Source organism: Boleophthalmus pectinirostris, unplaced genomic scaffold (assembly GCF_026225935.1).
Source record: "Boleophthalmus pectinirostris isolate CB_2022bp ecotype Guang Dong unplaced genomic scaffold, ASM2622593v1 HiC_scaffold_20, whole genome shotgun sequence".
NCBI lineage: Eukaryota > Metazoa > Chordata > Actinopteri > Gobiiformes > Gobiidae > Boleophthalmus > Boleophthalmus pectinirostris.
Window position 1 is genome coordinate 10,678,385 of NW_026571153.1, and position 22,169 is coordinate 10,700,553.

The 22,169-nt window shown below is 39.9% G+C and overlaps 2 protein-coding genes across 2 annotated transcripts; one reads left to right on the forward strand and one right to left on the reverse strand.

Annotated features, from left to right (window-relative positions):
- Positions 1-6,023: 6,023 nt before the first annotated feature.
- On the reverse strand, positions 6,024-8,478 carry znf16l (zinc finger protein 16 like). Its single transcript, XM_020936425.2, has 3 exons — positions 7,656-8,478; positions 7,379-7,570; positions 6,024-7,288 (listed from the first exon to the last, which is right to left on the reverse strand). Exons 1-3 carry the CDS (start codon positions 8,365-8,367, stop codon positions 6,483-6,485), a joined length of 1,710 nt encoding a protein of 569 aa, XP_020792084.1. The 5' UTR covers positions 8,368-8,478; the 3' UTR covers positions 6,024-6,482.
- Positions 8,479-10,158: 1,680 nt separating this feature from the next.
- Positions 10,159-21,344, forward strand: LOC110170734 (SH3 domain and tetratricopeptide repeat-containing protein 1). Its single transcript, XM_020936426.2, has 19 exons — positions 10,159-10,329; positions 10,854-10,925; positions 11,491-11,621; positions 12,086-12,191; positions 12,419-12,559; positions 12,666-12,864; positions 12,991-13,067; positions 13,175-13,367; positions 13,438-13,562; positions 13,858-13,890; positions 13,965-15,299; positions 15,426-15,566; positions 16,915-17,136; positions 17,521-17,701; positions 19,222-19,372; positions 19,449-19,571; positions 19,649-19,799; positions 20,301-20,497; positions 20,992-21,344. Exons 1-19 carry the CDS (start codon positions 10,206-10,208, stop codon positions 21,244-21,246), a joined length of 3,957 nt encoding a protein of 1,318 aa, XP_020792085.2. The 5' UTR covers positions 10,159-10,205; the 3' UTR covers positions 21,247-21,344.
- The last annotated feature ends 825 nt before the right edge of the window (positions 21,345-22,169 follow it).

The following is a 22,169-nucleotide window of genomic DNA, read 5'->3' on the forward strand; positions in this document are numbered from 1 at the left end:
CCTCAAAAATAAGGACATGAAGCATATTAGGCTTTTAGTGAAAAACATTGGTCTGTTAAGAATAGAAATATTACGAATAGTTCTATTGTGACCTGCAGTAATGCACCATCCATTAAGAAGTAAATGTAAAGTCTCATAATACTATGTCTTTTTTTTTTTTCATTCCACTGTGTCTTCTGTAATAGACAGGCAGGAAATTAAATTTTAACTCTTGTAAAGATTGAAATCATCCTTTATTCCATTGTCAGTTCTTTTGTAAGATTAAGGAAATAAACCATAAATGTGGACATATCCTCTTTAGCCTCTTAGATCAGTGCATTAGTCAAACATCACATGATCTAGTATTCGCTAAAAGTACTGCAATACAGAAATGGCAAAACCATGCATATTTTGCTGAAGCTCTCTACTCCCCCTGCAGGTGAACACTAAACTTTGTGCTCAAATGACACAAATCCTTTTAATTCTTTTGTCTTTCTAATGAACAATGTATCTTATCTTCACTTGACGGCCAACTGCAGAACATAAAATATGAAAGGATTTATAGTCTGCTTTCTGGTGGCTCACTGGGTGAAATACGTACAGAGAACAATTGAATCTTGAGGAAGCCTTATTAAAGGAGACAGCCTTCTTTCCTTCTTTGTTTCAGTGCAGTGTTCAGTCATAAAAATGCAAATAATGTTCTTCTTACAGCAGAAGCAGCAGCTCACCAGAGGAGAAATGTCATTATAAATCACCACACATTCACATCCAGTGCAAAATTTCACTAATTCAGGAACTGTGATCTGCTCAACTCCCCTACAAATACTCATAAATTAACAATACTTCAAATCTGAATATTTATGTGGAGGTTATTAGTTTATGCTCATTTAGGTCTCAGTGACACTAGCCCTTCAAATGAGTTTGAGTATTAGATATTGCTGTGCTGTGAAATCTTTTAAAACAACTTTACAAATGTAAGACTGACAACTAATCAAACCAAGTCAAGACTGCTCCAACTGCACAATAATCTTAAAGTATTTAACAATATAGTGGACAGAAAACACAAAAAATACTGCAATTATACTACTATTACTGCAATTATACTACTATTACTAAATATTACTGCAATAACACTACTATTACTGCAATTATAATGCTATTACTAAATATTACTTTAGTTATACTACTATTACTAAATATTACTGCAATTATAATACTATTACTGCAATTAAACTACTATTACTGCAATTATACTACTGCAATTATACTGCTATTACTAAATATTACTGCAATTACACTACTATTACTGCATTTATAATACTATTACTGCAATTATACTACTATTACTGCAGTTATACTACTATTACTAAATATTACTGCAATTATACTACAGAATTTACTTTCAGAATTTACAAAAATGTACATTTAAAAGAGTTCAGGTGTGACATTGTTAACTTCATGAAATGGGACCAGTATTTATTTTGGACACATTAAGTAACTGTTATTAGAACATGAAGGAAGATTCATATTGATTTTGCCGACAGGTGTGTTATATTGAAAAGTACTGAGATTATTTGTGTATTTTATGTCATGGCCATCAACAGCTCTTGAATGCAGGAGACATATCACCATGGTTACCAGTCAATTATCTTCATGTTAATGACACAGACCAGATGTGTGTTTAAAAGGTCAGTACTTTGTCTTAAATGCCACAATGTTCTTTGCTAATTCTGTCTGATAATGTTTTTTTTTTTTTTTTTTTTTTTTTCCATCAGGTCATCTGTGTGAGAATGCATTAGTGCAAAAAAAATTATCTAAAGGGATATAAATGTTGGATTGGAAAATGCGCATGTTATTTTTTTTTTCCAACTAAAACAGCAGAAATGAAAATCTGCTTCTTGCTACAGGAAAATTTCACAAGAACAGCGCAGCAGTTTTTAACAGGAAGTCAAAGTTCTTGTTTCTATTATCTGGTCATTTTTTTGTAGAATGACCTGAAAAAATTGTTGGCTTATTGAGAGAAAAGAGGCTGTGTTTGTTTGTTTTTTAAGCCTTTATTGAATTATTTAATTTATTGCTTTAACTTAGAGCTTTGAATTTTCCCCTTTTATATGTGAATATGTTTTATTCACTCGTGTTTTTATGTATTTATTTTATTTTCATGTGTGTAAAGTGCCGTTTTTGTTTGTATTTGAAAATCTGCGGCGATATTTTACATCAGTATTGGCGTTTACAGTGAATAAAGTGTAAAATAATGTTCTATATTTGTTAGACTACTCCCACGTTTTCTTTAAATTAATACATAGACAATACAATAAATCCTTAAAATCATCCTTCGTGTAGCTCTCTTTTCTTATGCATGTCACAAACAGGGAAAACCTTTTTAAGCCACAACAAAGTGGAGTGACATTAGCGTATCTTTCTTTCTAAATGCATGAATTCTCTCTAAATGCAAACTATATTAAAATGTGAAAGGGTCCTGGAACAAGACTGAGGGTTAGGGTTAGAGGCTTTTGAAATCCCACATGATTTAGAGCAGCAACCCAGAGTCAAAACCCTGCAAGATCTGAGAGGGTTTTACATTTATGTGCACAGAAATACTGTTATATAATATTTCCTCTATTGAAATAAACTCCATGGACAGTAAAGGGTATAATGTGACTTCTTCTCGCTATAAGGTTGACTTCCCAAGCCTCTTATACGGGGGGTCGAAGGTTCAGTTCTCTAGTCACTTTTGTGAGGTTTCTCAAATAAAGACTATGTTGTCAACAAGCTGTGAGATGCCTTTAATGCAAAACCACTAAAACATAGTAACTTTTCTCGTGGAGAGTCTGTCACTTGCTTGTCCCGAGATATTATTGATTTAATTGAAATATCCCACAGTATGGCATTAAACATATCTATCTCCATGTAGACAAGCAAATTACACCATCAAACCAAGATGCAGGTTAGAGTAAGAATGCATGATTTTCACCGTATTTTTGAGTTAAAAAAAAAAAAAAGACTTGTAATTGGCTAAATGAAAGTTAGCTCAATGCAAAGATCTCCAACCTTTTTCCTCTGGTGCGCTACCTTTATAAAAACAAACATGCCAAAGAGCGACTTATTTTAACAGCTGCAAGAAATTGAGTATATATAAGAGCCACAGCCTTAAATAGGGGACAGTTAGATGCTGATAAAATATAAACCACTCTTTCATTTATTTGTGCGCAAAACTGTGCATTAAAATGATAGCTCAACAATGGTAATTAATCAAATTTTACTTATTCAGCACAACACGTATAATTCAGAAATGCCTTGGCGAGCTACTTAGAATGGGGTGAAGAACTACAGGTTGGAGACTGTTAGGGTGATCAGATTTTCAAAATAAAAAACTGGAACATCCCTGGTTTGTGGTTTGCTTGGTTGGTAATAATAAAATTGTGAAACAAGTGTGTAATTAAGGAAAATTGTTATGCTTTTCGGCACTAATGTGAGTCAGTATAGTCACATTCTCTTTGTGTTTTTGTCATTTTTAAGCAGCTTTTCTGTATTTTACCACAACAAATGACAATGTATGCTTCTCTTTACTGTTGGAAGGGTCAAAGTGATCAAAAATAGGAACACCTGGGACATTTCTTGTATAAAACTGGGACAAATCAATGGTTTTGTATAAATCTGCAGGGACAGGTGACACAGGGCTCAAAACTGGGACTGTCCCGAGTAAACAGGGACATCTGGTCACCCTACTATAATGTGAATTGTCCTTGCTATAGTACTATAAGACATAGTAACTTTTCTGCCACTTGCTTGTCCTGAAATATTATTGATTTATCTGAAATGACCCACAGTATGACATTAAACATATTTTCATGTAGACAAGCACATCACACCATCAAACCAACATATAGGTCAGATCTGTGAAGGGGTAAGCCCGCTCACAGTAAGAATGTCTGATTTTCAATATTTTGAGCAATAAAAACACTTGTAATTGGCTAAATGCAAGTTCACTTAATGTCATACTATTAGGGTGACCAGATTTTCATCCCTGGTTTGTGGTGGTTGGTAATAATAAGACTTGTGAAACGAGTGCGTAATTAAGGAAAATTGTCCTGCACTCTGCACTAATGTGAGTCAGTATAGTCACGTTTTCTTTGTGTTTTGGTCATTTTTAAGCAGCTTTTCTGTATTTTGCCAAAACAAATAACAATTTATGCCTCTCTTTACTGTTGGAAGGGTCAAAAATAGGGACTGTTGGGACATTTTTTTTGTATAAAACTGGGACAAATCAGTGGTTTTGTATAAATCTGCTGGGACAGGGAACACAGGGATTTTCCCGGGTAAACAGGGACATCTGATCGCCCTTCATACTGTGGAACTTTCAAGGCAAAGCAAAAAGACCCCCATGGAGACAAGCAGACAGACGACCAGGACACCTTTACTGTATGTGTGTAAGACAATATTTTCTCTCATTTTGAAAGCAGGATGACGTTAGTATTCAGCTGCACGCCACACGTGTGCTCTGATCACCTGATTAGTTCCACATCTGCAGGTACCTCCATTATCACACCCCCATGTCCTCCTCTCTGCAAGTCCAATCAATACAGCACAGATGGAGAAGTGACAGGCACAGGGACCGTAAATGTCTCATACAAACGTCCTGTCAGACCAGGATTGGAGGATAAAGAGATTTTGTTTGCAGCCATCACCAAAGCTTCCTGCATGTCGTAAACCATAGTGTGTCAGAGGCTATAAATGACATGTGACCCTTTTCATAATGTGGGATTTTCCAGGCAAAGCATTAACAGTCATGTCAAAAGTCATGTCAGGAAATATGCATATATATTAGAAATTATATAGGGTAATTTGTATATTGATAATAATGTACCTTAACTGTATATTGCACATTTTGAGATGCTGTTTTACTGATACTCAAACTCAAAATAATTAGCCTTCCAAGTACTAGAACCAGATCTAAACCAGGACTACTCCAGGTCTAAACCAAGGCCACAGCTCTTGAACAGGACTACATGATTACTTCATTGTTCTAAACTCAGAGAAACAAAAATGGGGGCAATATTGACTTGGACTGGAGATAAAATGTTTCTGTTAGCACTTTTTTCTAATTGTAAATAACAAAATGCGCACGGATGCTTGTTTAGCTGAGTTATAGTATAGACTCATGTGAGATATTTTCTTTCTGTTATTCAAACCATAAAAGATGGAGCTTTGTAGGTGACAGACTTCCTTCACATGGTCTCAGAGGTGAACAGAGCACCAGCGTCCCCTACTGTAATCCAGTAGCAGTACAGACAGCAGGGGGCCTTTGAATTCCCTTTTCCACCTCCTGAGGTTAACTTCAAAACGGACTTCTCTTTGTGGTTTCTTCTGTTGTCTGAATCCCATGTCCGCAATTTGACACTTAACAGAAAATGTCTCTTTTAAGTCCAAATGTCTGAAATGGCTTAAGAAGTAGCATGAATAAAATTATACCCTACAATATACATCACTGTGGAGCTGAGACTGTATGTACAGTCACTGAATAGATAATGCATTTTCTTCTCAATGTGTATACAGAAAATAAGTGCTCATACCATTACTGTACCACTCTATACCACTTGAACCTACAATAACATGTACTTTATGTGTACTTTATAAGGCTTTGGGCCTATCTGTCAATAATAATTAAGATGCAGTATCGTTCAGGGTCACTGTGAATAATGCACCTCCCAAAAATTCAGACATGTTTTAATATCAAAATTGCCATTCTCATCATATGATGCAGAGAGTTAAGTATGATTCACCCACCACCTGGGGAGTTGGTGGTTCAAATCTCACCAGTTTATTATTGTGTTTATTAGTGTCACTGGGTAAGACCCTACACCCATTTTGTGGTGGGCATAGAGCAGCAGCTATAGGAACAAAAGCATAAAATATGCATCAAATTGGGAAGAGATTTCTTATGCAGTACACCTAAGACTAATTATTTTCATTATTAGAGCGTTGACAAGCATATCCATTAAATCTAATATAATTTATAAGTTACAATGAAGGCAACAACTGCATTATCATTGTCAATCATTGTTCAGTATTTATTAGATCACAGGTTGTTAGGTGCTTGGACTTTTCCATTTGAAACCAGTACACATTAACAATCAGTTTAATATGTGTTACTTCATAAAAGGTCAGTACCAGTTAAAAACTCAAGGGCAGAGTTTTTCTTTCCTTTTGGAGTGATTATTTTGTAACATGTCACGCATATAAAGTGATTACAATAAGATTGAACGAACAAATAAATTATTTAAGAACGTTCCTTTGAAACGTTCAGATGTCCACTTTGGGCAAGAATAGAAAAAGACTGAGAGATCAAAGATTTTAAAGTGAGTGATTTGGGTTTAAAGTGCTTCATGATTTCACACGGAGCAGATTTCTGAACAGAGCCATTTTCGCTCCAGGGTTTGGGCAGGGCACCTGTGCAGAATAATAGTTTGAACAGAGGTGAAGTTTGACTGTTAGGCCAGTGTTCAGGTGCTCTGTGCTAGGCCTGTGTGCTCTGTCTGCTCACTGTGTGAGTCCATAGACCGACTGTGCTCTGACCTGGCTGTGTTCAGGGGCACGGTGGGCAAGTCTAGGAGCCCAGGGATACAACGGTGGCTCTTGTAGGTTCCCAGGTGCCTGAAGCTCCTCCCACATTGCTGGCAGCAGTACGGCGTGGCCCCGCTGTGGATCCTCTGGTGAGTGTACAGATTGCCCAGCTCTTTGAAGCGGCGGCCACACTGCGGACAAGCGTAGGGGCTCTCTCCTGTGTGTACACGCTGGTGCCTCTTCAGGCCTGATAGCACAGAGAAGCCCTTCCCACACTGGGGGCAGGGGAAGGGGCTCTCATTACCGCTGTGCACCAGCCTATGGCTCTTGAGGCGGGCTGCATGTCTGAAGCGCTCTCCACACTCAGGACACACAAAGGGCTTTTCTCCAGTGTGGATGCGCTGGTGCTGCCGCAGGTTCCCCAGGTAGTTAAAGCAGCGTCCACACTCTCCACACTGGTAACCCCCCTCGATCCTGACCTCCTTCTTAACCCCAAAGCACCGCCGCTGAGGTTTAGTTGCCTCTGGTGAAGGGCCGGCCTCTCTTTGAGCCCCGGGCCCCTGGCTTAGCTCTGTGCCATTGTCTCCCAGCCCAGAGCCTGCTGCTGTGGACTGCAGCGCCTCCAGTGCTTGAGCCTCCACTGAGTCCGGGTGTATCAGTTTAATGTGCTCCTCCAGGAATGCAGGTCCAGGACAAAAGGTTGCACAGAGTGAGCAGATGAAGGAGTGTGTCGGGAAGGCACGTACTGCAAAAACACACACAAGTACACATTTATTTTTACACATTTATAAAATGTAGTGCAATGTGTCAAAAGTATACACATCTGCAATATTACCAGAGTCCTGTCTGCTCATGCTGCTCTGCACAGGACCTCCAGCTTCCCCTGGAGAACTGGGATGCTCCATGGAGAACTCTGGTTGCTGATCATTCAACAGTGGCTCCTGGGCCAGACTGCCCCCATCCCGCCTCAGCTCCTTCTCACTCTCCTCTGCAGCATGTCCATCCTCACACTCAGGGTCCTTCATAACTGCACACAAATGGTCAGAGGACATCTTTCAACTGAATGCATATCATAGTGTGTGGTGTATAACATAGGGGGATGACTTCGTTACCTTTGAGGTCAGTGGAGTAGTCTACCGGGGCTATCCACTCGTAATCGTACATGCGTTTGCTTCCTGAGGGCAGCATGCTGAAGAGGTCCTCTGCGGTGGACTCGGACTCTTCATGACCTGAGTCGTCACCAGCCACCCCGGGGTCGGACCACATGCTGAGGGGCGGGTCAGACTCGGTTCGGGCAGGTCTGTCGGTGCTGCACTGGCTCTGCTCCGTCTCCATGTCTCCAGATCCTCGGGAGTTCTTGTCTTTCATCAGATAGTCGCATATGGCGTCTATGTTCTCCTTCTTGACCCCGGGCAGCACTTTGGCTCTCCTGGTCTCGGTGCCGTTGCTATTCTTGGACCCGGATTCGTGCTTTATCAGATCTGTAGACGGATCCACTGTAGACCCACCGCCCCCGGGCATAGTGTCCCCCTGCCCCGTGCACAGTCTCGCCTTTAACACCTCGACCTCCTGGCTCTTCTCCCGCAGCTCCATCTTCAGGACGCGGATTCTGATGGTGATCATTTGGCGGATCTCGGAGAGCGCCGTGTCCAGCACCATGGTGATGTTTCGGCCGAGGTGCTCCGTGATGTCGCTGACCGAGCACAGCAGCTCATCATCGGGCTCCAGTAAATCCTCGTCTGTGCGGACTACAGACCCGGGAGGCTCCATGGGCTCCGGACAGAGACTATTATCAACCAAACTCAGGTTTCTTTTGCGAATCATGGACTCTTTTTGACACTAGAAATGTGTTTTGTGTAGACTTTGGTGAGCTCGCTACACAACGGCTAATAATTAAAGGGAGACAGTTACACCGGATGTGCTTATTGTTTACCTTCAAAATAAATCCATAGTGGCAATATTGCAATCGAACCAACCTGATTAAATGTACATAATACTTTTATTTTGAAAGAAGGCGAAGCTTAGACAGGAAAGTGTGTTTGATATGGCTATGCGTCATTATTACCACTAGAGTGCAGCAACGAGTCAAAAGAAATTAAATAAAATATATTTTTTTAAAAGTCAAAAGAAATAACAGATATGATATAATTAACTAATACAATGGACTTCTACTTTTTATTATTCTTATATTTCTACTTTTTATGTATTTATTTGTTTATTTATTTATTTATTTATATACAGCTCCGCTCAAACAGTGAGAGATACGGGACTACATTCATACCATACTCCATACAACTGTACAAGAACTCACCCTTGTGTCACAGATAATACTCCCTACAACTGTATATCAGCTAATCCTATGTCTTGCCAATAATCATGTCACTGTTTTCCTATGACCTCTTATATAAAGCTGAAATGTTATATTTTATTACTTATTTTTCTATTTTATTTTGACTTGTACATTTACATTTATATAATTATGTCATATTTGACACCTGTATGTCTTATTTAGAATTTATTATTACCATTTATATGTTTTCTCTTGTATTATATTATCTTGTGATGTGTGAGCTACTCTGTCCAAATAATTTCCCTTGTGGATCAATAAAGTTTGTCTAAGTCTAAGTGTGTTTATTTTTTACTACTGATTACACTTGAAGCCCTGTTATGTACTTTAGTAATTTATTTCCGGTATTAAGTTAGCTTTTTAAACAGTGTATACATATGGTTTTAATTTATTGTTATTCAGTATGTTTTATGTTATTTCTATTGAGTTGGGGTATAGGCTAATACAGTCATAAGACATTTTCTTGTGTGGTCAGATGAAATGAATGTAAGTCCACTGTCCACATGCTGCCCTCAAATGTATTTATAGAAGTAGCCTATAGACAGACAGACTACATTTTGCTTGCACTTTGATCTTTATGTTGTCCGCTTTGGTCTGCCTGTTCTTAAAGCCTTTCTTTAGAGCTGACGCTGACAGGAGCAGATGGAGGACAGGAAGTGCTGAGTGTGTTCCTGGGATATTTGAGGGAAATTCACAGAAAAAGTAAAGACAAGGCACAGTCACTAACTTTACAACACTGAACAAAACCTCGAACCTCTTCTGATTCTAATAAAGTATATCATTATAAAACACCATGCCAGGGACTACTAGGCTGTGTTCAGGGAATCAACAAAACTGAGCTCACAATTTCACTTGAGCAGTTCCTACTTTACTCCCTATATAAATTCTGTTTATAGTTTAATAAAATGCTGAAATAAAATACATGACACAAAACACAAGAAATACATATCATTATTATTAATGAATTATTTTAGCTGCTTCTCCTCGTAGAAAAAGTGTTGGCAACTGTGCACCTTGAGCAGTAAACCTGTCTCTGTCTTTCTTTTGATAATTACCAACAATTAATTTATATAACTAAGATTAAAGTTGGCAGAGAAAAGAGTTTTCTTGTCGTTGTGAGCAGACTGTGCCAAAGTTAGGTCTCCTGAGGTCATATTGTTTACACAGTTTTAGTCACAAAGCTCTGTGTATGTCGCCTGGAGTTTGACCCTCTGTGACGGGACGGAGGAGTGACCAAGTCAGTCATTCACGACCGGAGTCATGCAGCGGTGAATCTGCCTTCTGCTCTCCCACAGCCACACCTGTGAACGCGGACATGTCCACGGGTCCGCGCCGGGGGACGGGCAGCAGCCGCAGCCGCAGCAGCCGCAGGAGGAGCTCCGGAGACGGACAACAACAGCGGGAGCAGTCGGGCAGAACCTCCAGGAGCGGGACCGTGGGTAAGACTCATGAATATTAAACATAAGCTCAGTGTTTTGTTTTTCTTCACACATCACTTAGTAAATGAACCGTGTAATTTGCACATATAATAAAATACTATTGCCTTGGCCGCTGCTCTTCACTTTAAATGACAGTGTTTTAGGTTGCATGAAGCTTATAGGCATATTGAAGTTATTTTATGTCAAACGACTCTGAGATGTTCACTAATGACCTACTACTAGACCAGTCAAAGTGTGTCAGCAGCGCAGAAGTGACTTAGGTCAGAATGTTTAATTATTAGGTTATTTAAACATTACACCACTGTAATAGGCCTATCAGTTTGTGTATAGTCTCCTAGATCTGAAGGTTAAGGCTATGTAAACATTTGGCAGTCTGCATTTCTTTTTACCACTGCCACTGCTGCTACAATAACAACATAGACCTACAATTTGACGCATTTCTGGTTCTGAAAATAACAGCCTATATAACATACAGAAATTCTTTCTTTCATTTGTTAAAAATATGACATTCTGTGCTTTTACAGTGCGTAGCCATTCCAGAGATGTTCCAAGTCTAAAAAGATCTCTGTCTATGTATGAGGACAACACCCCCACAGGTACATGCACTTTGCAACTTTGATTTGTGCAACTTTGCTTTATATTCATAGCAATACTAATTCCATTGTACTCATACAATAGTACAATAAAGGGTATAAAACTTTACTTAGAATGTCACAACTCGTAAATGTCACCTGAGGGTCATGTGGTGACTTTACTCCTTGAACGTCTAAAAGTCATTTATTAATCTGTGTCATAGTATCAAAGCATCTCACTGGATACTTTTGAGTAGACATGTGACAACTCTGCTGTATTTTTACTATTTTTACAACAGGTTGGACCAAGGGCCATGCAGTAAAACCAGAGCGCAGTTTGTCTGTGGGACAAGATGATCCCACTAGTGTCACTTCTGTAGTTAAAGATGACTGTAAACATTATGGAAAAGACACAGGGTCTCAAAAATACAATACTATTTTGGCTGATGTGTTAATAGTTCTTTATAATTGTTGGAAATTATGGGTGATAGAGGTGTCATAGTGGGCTCAGCAGTTACCAGAGTATAACTGGTTTGATATTCACATGTGTCATTACAAATGGTCCTGATATGTGGCTGCATGTGTCCAGCTCTGCCGCTGCTGCTGGACATGGTCAGGGGTCCAGAGCGTCTTCCTGCTGAAGAGGAGCTTCAGGAAATGCTGAGGGGGAAACTGCGAGTGCTGCAGGCCCACAGTGGAGAGGTCACAGCTCTGTTCATGGTACAGTCTGTGTACAGATATTAACAAACTTACTGTACTGATACTTTGCAGCTGATGGCATCAACATTCCCTTGGGGGTGTGATGTTAACTGTAGGCACTGCTTTGTCTAAATCTCTGTTACTGAAGTTAGAATTTAATCTGAGCTTCATTTTAACACAATCTGACCTGAAAGACAGATTTAGCTAACTACAACAAGCGAGATGATCTGTGCTGTTAATCTGACTCCTGATTTATTTAAATTCATTTCATATTTTTCTTGAGTTTATTTTGTTTTCATCAGGCTATTTTTGCTAATGTGTGCATTGTGTCTCCATGGCAACTGCTGAACATTCCAACATAGATATACATGCAGAACACCCCCAGCATGATGTCACTGCAAAGTATCACTACAGATATAACAACATGTGTAGATAGAATGTACATGTGGAGTACATCAGGGTCACAGACACATGTGTGTGTGCAGGAGCTGTCGGCCCATCTGCTCTCCATCGAGCCTGAAGACAAGGTTATTTTTGTAACCTTTAAAACATTTGAGGAAATATGGAAATTCAGCACATATTACACCATAGGTATGTTCACCCAAAGTATGTAAGCGGAAGCAGAATATGGACTGAGTGAACTGCAACACAAGGGCGCCTCCCAGATAAAGCAGGACTTCATGTGTTTACATTAAACTTAATCATAATAATCTTTGTTCACAGATTGATGCAATGTCAGTCTTAAGCTGAAGCTATCACCCTCTTTGTCATAACTTACATTTGCTGTGTTATTCCATCCATGATCATTTTGACTGCAGGTTTCTTGGGTCACTGTTTGGAAAATGTGCTGTTTGACCCAAAGCTTTGGCTGCAGTCTGTGGAGAAGGATGTGTCTGCTGAGATTACTTTTCAACAAGACACTTTAAACCTGATTTACAAAGGCATCCTTATGCACGAGGGTATGTCACCTGTATGTGTGCATTGTGTGATAACATTTCAACAAACATCAGCATCTATTTCTGGGTAAAATCATGATGCCTGTTTTCCCTTTCTCCCTCTCCCCAGGCTCATTTTTTGCCAGCTGCAGTGCTAACCAGATGTTTGACAGTTCCACCTCTGGAGGAGACCTGTACCTGGAGCAGGGGGACATAGCCCAGTTCGAGCCCCCCTTCCTGGGCTCAGGATGGAGTGTGCACTGCCTGGCAGATGGAGCTCGAGGCACTGCCCCCAAACCCTCCCTGGAGCCAGTCCCGGCCTTCTACCAGTGGGTATCGCTTCACTTTAACATTCTTTACCTCCTTGAGCCCTATATTGTCCAACCCATTAGATCATTTCGTATTGTGGCATAGCAGCAAAAAAAATCTGACCTTTGTAATGACTTTTGTTTTAGATGGTTTTTAAAATCCTGTCCAGAAAGCATTTTAGTTGGTGATGGGAAACCCTTGTGCAAATTCCCTTTGCAGTTTGGTGAGTTCAGGAAAAGTAATGACTTTAATAATTCATTGCCAGAACACAAACAAAAATAATTCAACACTTAGGTAAATTTGTTTATGATTGTCCATTCCTTTATTTAGCCCGCGGTTCCTGTCTGGCCACAGAAGAGTACGACGCAGATGGGCCAGATGAGCTGAGCATCGCACACAATGATCGCATCATCATTGTGGGACTCCTGGTGTCGTGTTTTGATTGGTTTGTTGGGAGGAAGGAGAGCACAGGAGAAGTGGGTCTGGTGAAGACCAACATGGTCAAACCTGAGGATACCTACAAGTAGGTGCATCAGCTCTGCTTTTTCTTTAACCTGGTCATACATCTTAAACTTGTAGTATTTGTTGTGCAGCTCGGAGGATTTTTTTCTGGATGGAGAAGACAGAGTGTTTGTCCGGCTACAAGAGGACAAAGTTATAGAAGAAACATTGGACTTATTGAAGAAAAAACACAGTCTCAGTCATTCTTATAAACTTGGTATGACACACCTTTGACAGATTCGTATGCACTACCAGCTCAAACTTGGTCATGTGGTGTCGAACTATCCACTCCTATTATTATATAACATGTCACTACACAACACTCTAGTGGACTATGAATAATTCTGTCCCAGATGCTCATATGTCTGGTCCACTGGCTAAACTCAACATAGATTAGGCAATTTCTATATCCCCTTAAACCAAATACTTACCCAATACACAGTACCCAATAAATATGACCAAATATACATTCAGGTATAGATATTGATGCTAATACATGTGTTCTGATGCAGATAAGATGTCCAGTGAAGACCAACGAAAGAAAAGTGAGTATTTCATCCAGTAATTTTTACATAATCAACTATACCTACATGTGTGTGTAATTTATTCTATTCTTTAGCCAACTTTGTGAAGAAAGAGGATGCAGAGCTTGAAGAATTAAAGCTGCATATCCAAAGAGTTCTTTCTCCTGAGCCAACATTCTCTCGAAGCTCAAAAGAAAAACCCAGTCCAACTGATCCTGCCTCGCCGTCAGAGACCCCAGATTCATCGTGCCCACGTTTCTTCGTTCCCCACATAGTAGAGGGAAAGAACCACACAGAAGATCTCATGCCACTGTTTACATTTCTAGAAAATCCAAACTACAATGTGGACTATGGTGCTCTTTACCGCCTCACGCCTGACCAACTGTGTTCTACCACTTTCACTGGTCACTCCGATGAAGACCAGCTAACAAACTTTTTGAGTGTTGCCAGAGAAACCGCCAGGAAGAAGCGCCTTGTTTGGTCGCAAACCCGTACTTGTTTCCTTTTAGGCAAACTTTGCGTTGGTCGCTCTAAATTTAGCCAGGCGCGGGTCTACTTTGAAGAAGCCCTGAGCCTCCCTCGAGAGGGTTTTACGGATTTCAGGCTGTTAACTAACATTTACTACAACCTTGCTAGAATCTATCTTTTACAGAAAAACACAGACAGCTTTTTCCCAATGACAGAAAGACTTGTTGCTCTGCTAATGGGTTTTTCATTTTGTCTGGAAATTGTAGAGGAAGATACCATTTTGAAGCATATCCTGAAAAAAGCCATACTCTCAAAGAACAAACAAGCCGAGGCACGAGCAAGTTATCTGTTAGCTAAACATTACTGGATGCGTAAGGAAAAAGATGAAGTTATTCCTTATATTGAAAGACTGCTGGTGTTTTCCTGTGAGGATACTCCAATCAGTAGCATCTCTCCAAGTGGCGGCTATTTGACACTGGGAGGATTGTACAATGAACTTGAACTCAATAACCTCAGCTCATGTTCTTTCCGGAGAACCTCTTTAGACCCTTCAACAACACTCACAGACAGTCTGAGTTGCATTGTACAACTTATAAGCCATTTTGCACCACAACAGGAGCCATCTCTGCCCTGTCATCTTGCTCCTTACCTACACGAGGTCCTGTCCTTGACCGAGCTGCAGGAAAAACAAAACGTGCGACACCACACGTTAAGCCATCATCTCACCGTTTGCCTGAGCGAGATGTTTAGCAAGCATCAGATGTTGGACCAAGCCATTTGTTATATGCATGAACTTCTAGAAACCAGTCCCTCATCACATTCACTCCCCACCTCACGAGTGAACAGCGCCCTCATCTGGCTGGCGTGGCTTCATATTGAAAAACGTCAGCCTGATGTTGCGTTGGATATTCTGGAATTAGTTCAGTCTATCATGCCGGAGGACTGCACATCTCCACAAGAAGGCAAGTGGATTTATATAACCAAAATGACCTGTATTTTCTATGTGTAATCTACTGGCCACACATGATTAGACATTGTGACTCACTATGAGCTTAATGTTATTGATGGTTCTATTCATGTTTTGTCAGGTGAAGTGTTAAATCTGTGTGGGGTGGCCCTCTGTTCCATGGGGGACCTGCGGAGGGCAGTAGACAACTACCAGGCTGCTATAGATATCTGCCAGGAGTATGAAGACCTCCCAAACTGGGCAGTGGTTCAAGCTAACCTAGGTAACAATATAATATAATCTACTAACAATACAATATAATCTACTATCTTCTGTATCTTCTGGCTTTACCACATTCTTGAAAGACGTGGTGGACAGTTTCCTATCTGCTTCTCTCCATGGAGGTGTCATTGCTTTGGAATTACTTTTGTCATTACACTTATTTATCCCTATGCAGTAGTACCCACTAAACATTAGACATCTTAAGGACATACAGATCATGTCGGTGCAGGAAAAAGAAAAATTATATTTATATTTAACTATGACCCCACTTTTGAACCGCAGACTAGGTGACTTTTTTGGACAACAAGGAGATGTCTAACACAGGCACAGGAAAATTATGTTATTAATGGTCATGGAAATTCTGTGTATTAGTCAGGGAAAAGTTGGTGAATTTTAAGTTTGACATTTGAAGTTTGAAGGTGGAGAACCTGTTAACTGTATCCTGCCATTTTGCTGTAACTTTGTAAGACTCAGAAGCAGATTGAACTGGAAATGCTTTACACCTTTGTATGTGTTTCCAATTTTCTGCTGCTGAGACAAAATTAATTGGAACATTTTGCCACCATCTGAAATGGCATCACAGTTCTGCACAGAGCCACAGAACTACAAAAACGGTCTAAAATGGGTTTAAATTTAGCATAGGCATATGGGCTTGTTATAAAGCCTGATCCCATCAGATTGGCCAGACCTGGTTAGTACTTGGATGGGAGACCACTGGGAAAGTCAGGTGCCACAGTGGAGCGCCAGTTGCAAAAACTGTTGTTGTTTCCTTTGGCAAGGCACTTCACCCACATTGCCTAGTATTAAAGTGGTGTGTGTGTGGGGGGGGTATGTGTGTGAGTGATGGTGGTGGAAGGGGCCAATGAATGAATAATGCTCTGTAAAGCATCTCTGAGTGCCCAGAAAAGAGCCATATAGCACATTATCATTATTATCATAGAAAAGATGTTGACAATGACCTCATTTGGACTAGAATTAGACCTGATCTGGAGGTCCTGGGAACGTCAATACTGGACGTCTGGAAGACAGTCTGCACCTTCAGATTGGATGTACAAAAATTACCTTAAAAAGACGTTGGTTCAGTGTTTCTTTGTGCAGTGGGTAGGCGACACCAACAGGTCAGCTGAGTGGAGAAACAGCCACTTCTATTACCAATGTTTGTTTTTCCAATGTACTTGCCTAATGCCCTACTGTGGAACATCTCACACAAACCAATAACATCCCCAAGGAGACATTCAGGTAGAAGACCACCAGAAAATGTGCATTTATGTAGTTGTAAAATACAGTAGTCGTGATGCAGTAGTGGATGCCATTTGAGTAGTATTAGTATGATTTGTCTCTTGTGTAAGGACTGCTGTGTCTGAAGGCCGGAGCCACAGGTCTGGCCCAGAGAAACCTGATGGAGGCCGTGCAGATCTTCTCTGAGCTGGACATTGATGGACATGAAGAGAGCTTCATCACAGTTCTGCTGGAGCTGGGGAAGCTCTATGTGAAGCAAGGACAGATGCATTATGGGAAAGGATGCTACGAGTGGGCCCTGCTTCTGTCGATCAGTGCGAACCTTTTGGACTGTGAGTGCAACAGCTGTGTTTTCATTTTGTTTTAATGAAATGAAATTGATTATATTCTGTTGAAACAAAACAGTACATTTCAAACAAACTTATATCTGTTAATAGTCATACCAATGCATTTCGACTACTTAGTCTTCATCAGAAGAAGACTAAGTAGTCGAAACGTGTTGGTGTTAATGTTAATTTGGCACCTCCCATCCACCACTTCAAACTCCTACGAGATAATTTAATTGTAAATTAACCAAAACATTCCAGGCAGAGCAGTGACATATCCATAGAAACAAGAAGGTGACGGACCCCCCAACCTTAAAGTTTCATAGTGCATCTTTAAAGTAGTTCATATTCTTATGTCCTTAGCTACATATTAAGCATTACTGATTTCAGGTGAGCTTCAGGCGACCTCTCAGCTGTGTGGCCTGTACAGCTCAGAGAGTCCAGACCAGACTCAGTGCATCATCTACAGTCTGCACCACCTCCAGCTGCTGCAGAGGACAGGGGACAGGCACCAGACCGCCTTCGCCATGGAGTCCCTCAGTCACCTCTACCTAAGCCTCGGCACCCACAAGTAAGACCACACTTTAACTTAACTCTTGAGTCTTATGTGAAATCAACCTTACCAAGCTGTTTTTGTGTAATAACAGTGTTCCTTCATCATAAGCTTACTCAAAGCTGCTTTTTGATTTTTTTCATGCATGTCTGAGTAATCCTGTATTGTTTTACATTAGAGGCTTGAGTGCTCAGAAAATTCTTGTTTTCACCTACCACATATCCCCACCCACTTTTTCTGTACTAAGTTGCTATTGTTTGACCAGTTATGACTTTGTGTGATGCATTAAGGTTTCTAAAATGTCACCTCTCAGTTCTGCAGTTTTGAACAGGAAGTCTATGGTCATATTTCTAATATTAGTAAGTAAGTAAGTAAAGTTTATATATATATAGCACTTTTCACAGAAGTAGGTCACAAAGTGCTTCACATACAAAGGATAAAAAACAGCATAAGATACATTCATAATAAAATCAGTCATAGCAGCTCTAAAACCTAAGGGGCCGGGAACACTTGTTCAAAGAGAAACATTTTTAGTTGCTCTTTAAAAGCATCAGCACTATCTAGATCAGTGTTTCCAAAACTTTTTTTCTGGGGACCCACATTTTAAAAGTCACAAACCGTCGCAACCCAAGTCAGTAGACATTATTTGTAAATCACAAAATAAAGGTGGATTTGACCATAATTGAACATTAATGAGGATATTTTGAGTGATCGTGTCTCTCTGAACCATATTACTCAAGTTTTAAACAATAAAAAACAGCCACTGGAGCAGCAATAAAAGGATCCATAAGTTGCCTATTTGGACATTAAATGTAGCCCATTTCTTTTTATTTTCAACATTCAATTGAACCAGCAATATCAGAACAAAATAGTCAATAAAAAAGGAGATACGCAGATCAGTGTCAGAACTGTATATTGCAGACCTACATGCAGATCGTGACAAGGCGATCTCTCTTGCGACCCACCTGAGGGTCGCTACCCAGTCTTTGGGAAACATTGATCTAGAGAGCGTAGGTAAGGAGACAATTCATTCCAGAGTTTAGGGGAGAGGGCTTGAAAGGATCTGTTACCTCACATTTTAAAGCTTATCTGAGGGACCATTAGCAAGTTTTGGTTGGTAGACCTCAGGCTACGGGCAGAGGTTTACGGCTTTATCAGATCTGAGATACAGGCAGGAGCCTGGCCATGTAGGGCCCTAAAGGTCAGCACCAGAATTTTAAAGTGAACACGAAAAAAAGAACAGAGAGCCAATGTAAAGATTTTAAGATCGGAGTGATATGTACTCTCCTACTGGTGCAGGTCAGAAGCCTTACCATCTGCAGCAAGGTAGGTTCCTTCTTGCTCATGCAGGTAAACAGACCTAATCTCGAGGACACAAATGCTGTTATTATTAAGCCATTTAAGATCAATATTGCGGTTTAGAATGAAACAAATGTACTCCACACAGTTATAGACTTATAGACTTAGTTATAAAACTAAGTACCTGAGAAAAATATAATGTCTTCTTTGTGATTCATTGGTCAGTCAATATGTTCCAGGGCATACCAGGCAGCTCTAGACTACACCAAAAGTAGCTTGGGCATGTTCATCGATTTGGGTTTAAAGGAGAAGGAGGCCTATGGCTGGCTCCAAGCTGGAAAGATATACCACCTGCTGGGTCAGACTGAACTGGTGGACCTCTACATACAGGTTAGAGGTCAGACTCCAGAGCAATGAAATGTAGTTAGTAAGTAAATTTATTTATACCTGTGTTTGGTGTTGACAGGCAGCTCAAGATGTGTCTCTGAGCACCGGAGACACCAAGTCCATCCTCAGTCTCCTTGAAGCAGCTGGAGATATTTTCTTCAACAGTGAGCAGGACAGAGACAAGGCGATCACTTTCTATAGGGTAAATGCTCTTTTATAAACTTAATTCAACTTAATTCATCATGAGTGTGTTATGAAACGTTTATGTTTATCTCTCAGGACCGTGCTCTGCCTATAGCGACAAAGACCAGCAGTGTCCACATCAAGCTGAGGCTCTGTAATAAACTAACAGAGCTAATGTTAAACCTGAAGATGCATGGGGACGCTGTGGAGTATGCTCAAACTGCACTGGACATAAGTATTTCATTAGGTAAGTCAGAATGTTTGTGGGAATCACAAATTAATTTACATCTCATCTCTGTAAACAAATATGTACTTGTAAGAACGGTGATATTCAAGGGCAAGAATCTTCACCAAGGCACTGATCCTTTTATCACAGCCACTTTTATCACATTTAGGACCATCTAGACCTGCAATAAATACATTCTAGTTCTAATATTCATGTTTTTACCCTTCATGTAGCTAAGGCTGGTGCCCGTATGTGGCAATAGTGAAGATAAAATTACCTTTTTTGCGTTTTTCTTTACTGATTACTGAATACTTTCTTCCTTTTGTTCATCTAAGCCTTTGTATTTCATGTAGAAAGTTCAGTAGATGGTGTAAAAACATTGGTCTAAATATGCAGGGTTACTCAAACATGCTCAAAAAACACAACTCTGGGTATGATTTTCTGTCTTAATTGCATTTGACAGCTTAAGTTGTCTCTATTTCTGTCAGAAGTAGCTTATAGTGTGTTGTTTTTTGTGTTGAGGTGAGTGTCTGAGTGAGCGTGTGGCCTACCATCGACTGGCAGCTCTGTACCACAGTCTGCAGCAGTCAGAACTGGCAGAGCACTTCTACCTGAAGACCCTGGCCCTGTGCCCCAGCCCCCTGCAGTTTGACGAAGAGACCCTGTACTATGTCAGAGTCTACCAGACACTTGGGGACATTATATTCTATGATGTCAAGGTGAAGCCCCATGTAAACCAAAAATACTTTGTACAAATCGTCCTTGTGTATAATTATAATATAGTAGTGGTATTATTTTTTATATTTAATACATGTATTAGTATTTCAACTAAAGGGAGACAGATAGGCAGGGCTATTTTTACTTTGATTTGATTTGATAGGCAGGGCTATAATTAGTTTAAAAATTGGGTGCCTAAAGCCAGAGGTGTAGGAATGAGGAGGAGATGCCATATCTGAGGTTGCTGAAAATTCTGCTGCTGCGGTGAAGATAATGTAGTAATAAGATGAGGCAAGTGAAAGGTAATAGTAGAGGAGACCGTATGTATGTAGCTTGAGAGTTGATTGGTTGAGAGGTTGATCAGTCTAATTACTTTACCTATTATCCACAATTTTTTCAAATCTAAAGCTGAATTTATACTGCATTACTGAGAGTACAATGCAATATTTTCTTTTTAAAGCTACATTTTAGTACAAATACTGTGCTGTCTCTGTAGGATCCATTTGATGCTGCGGGTTACTACCACTTGGCTCTGGCCGCTGCTTTGGACCTGGGTAATAAGAAGTCCCAGCTGCAGTTGTGCACGCAGCTGGCCACCATTTACCACAACTTCCTGATGGACCGAGAGCGCTCCCTGCTGTTCTACCAGAGAGCCAGAGGCCTGGCTGCAGAGCTCAACATCAGGAGAGTCAACATATCACCTGAACAGTACAGTACAAAAACACAGGCCAAACCAAATGGACTTGAATAGACAACTGATTAGATAGGCCACTGTTTGTTCATGGGTTTCAACTTCATGTTGTGTGCAACATTTGAGGGCTTTTTCCTTTTGAAAAGATATAATTTAATCTCAACAGTCTTAATTTTTCATCATTCTGAAACTTTTGTATTTCTATTAGTAAGAATTGTATTTTTGGGCAAAACAAGGATTAGCTGAATGAATGATATTTTAAATTTCATCCTCTTTGTCTAAAATATGTGATTTATTTTAATATATTTTAGGAAATTTTGTTCATTCTATTTTATAAATAAAATAATAATAATAATATAAAATTGATTGATTTACGCACAAAATATGATTGTATTTCCTTGTTTGAGAATCAGCATGGCCTAAATAAACTGCAATCTAAGTATGAATATAATTAATAAAATATAATTATATTTTAGGCTACTGTATGGTGCTATGTTTTCTATTTTATATAGCTTTTCATTTTTATTGCTGGTCTATGACTTTTATATGGCCTTTTGCTTTCAACATTGCCAGTGGAAATCCATATCTGGTCATAAAATAATCAAATGTGACCCTGACAAATCCCTTACTCAGCCTTGCCCATTTATTTTAAGATGTCATCTGTAGTTATACAGTTATACTGCAGTTGTAATAGTGTGAGCGTATCTTACCAGTACATGTTGTAGGAGCTGTTTTTGTAGGTAGCATATATTGAAGTCAGTAGAGTATATAAAAGCCTTATGGAGGAATGACAGGTGCAGATGTCTGAATATTCCCAGGAGAGGATGTTCATGCTAAATATTGTTCCAGGTGCAAAGCTGAAATGACAGGAGCGCCGAGCTGCTGTGAACAAACCACACATCTCTCCGCCAGACATTTTTCCACATTTACTGCTGTCAGGGGACTCATGGTGGCAATGTGCAGGCCTGTAGATATTAAAATTC

What these genes read in the sequence shown, in the direction of transcription:
- znf16l (XM_020936425.2), bottom strand. Translation starts at nt 8,367, where the DNA reads ATGATTCGCAAAAGAAACCTGAGTTTGGTTGATAATAGTCTCTGTCCG. An exon ending in CTACTCCACTGACCTCAAAG is followed by an intron (nt 7,571 to 7,655) that starts GTAACGAAGTCA and finishes ATTTGTGTGCAG; the next exon opens with TTATGAAGGACCCTGAGTGT. An exon ending in CATGAGCAGACAGGACTCTG is followed by an intron (nt 7,289 to 7,378) that starts GTAATATTGCAG and finishes GTGTTTTTGCAG; the next exon opens with TACGTGCCTTCCCGACACAC.
- LOC110170734 (XM_020936426.2), top strand. Translation starts at nt 10,206, where the DNA reads ATGTCCACGGGTCCGCGCCGGGGGACGGGCAGCAGCCGCAGCCGCAGC. An exon ending in AGGTCACAGCTCTGTTCATG is followed by an intron (nt 11,622 to 12,085) that starts GTACAGTCTGTG and finishes GTGTGTGTGCAG; the next exon opens with GAGCTGTCGGCCCATCTGCT. An exon ending in TGAAGACCAACGAAAGAAAA is followed by an intron (nt 13,891 to 13,964) that starts GTGAGTATTTCA and finishes TCTATTCTTTAG; the next exon opens with CCAACTTTGTGAAGAAAGAG.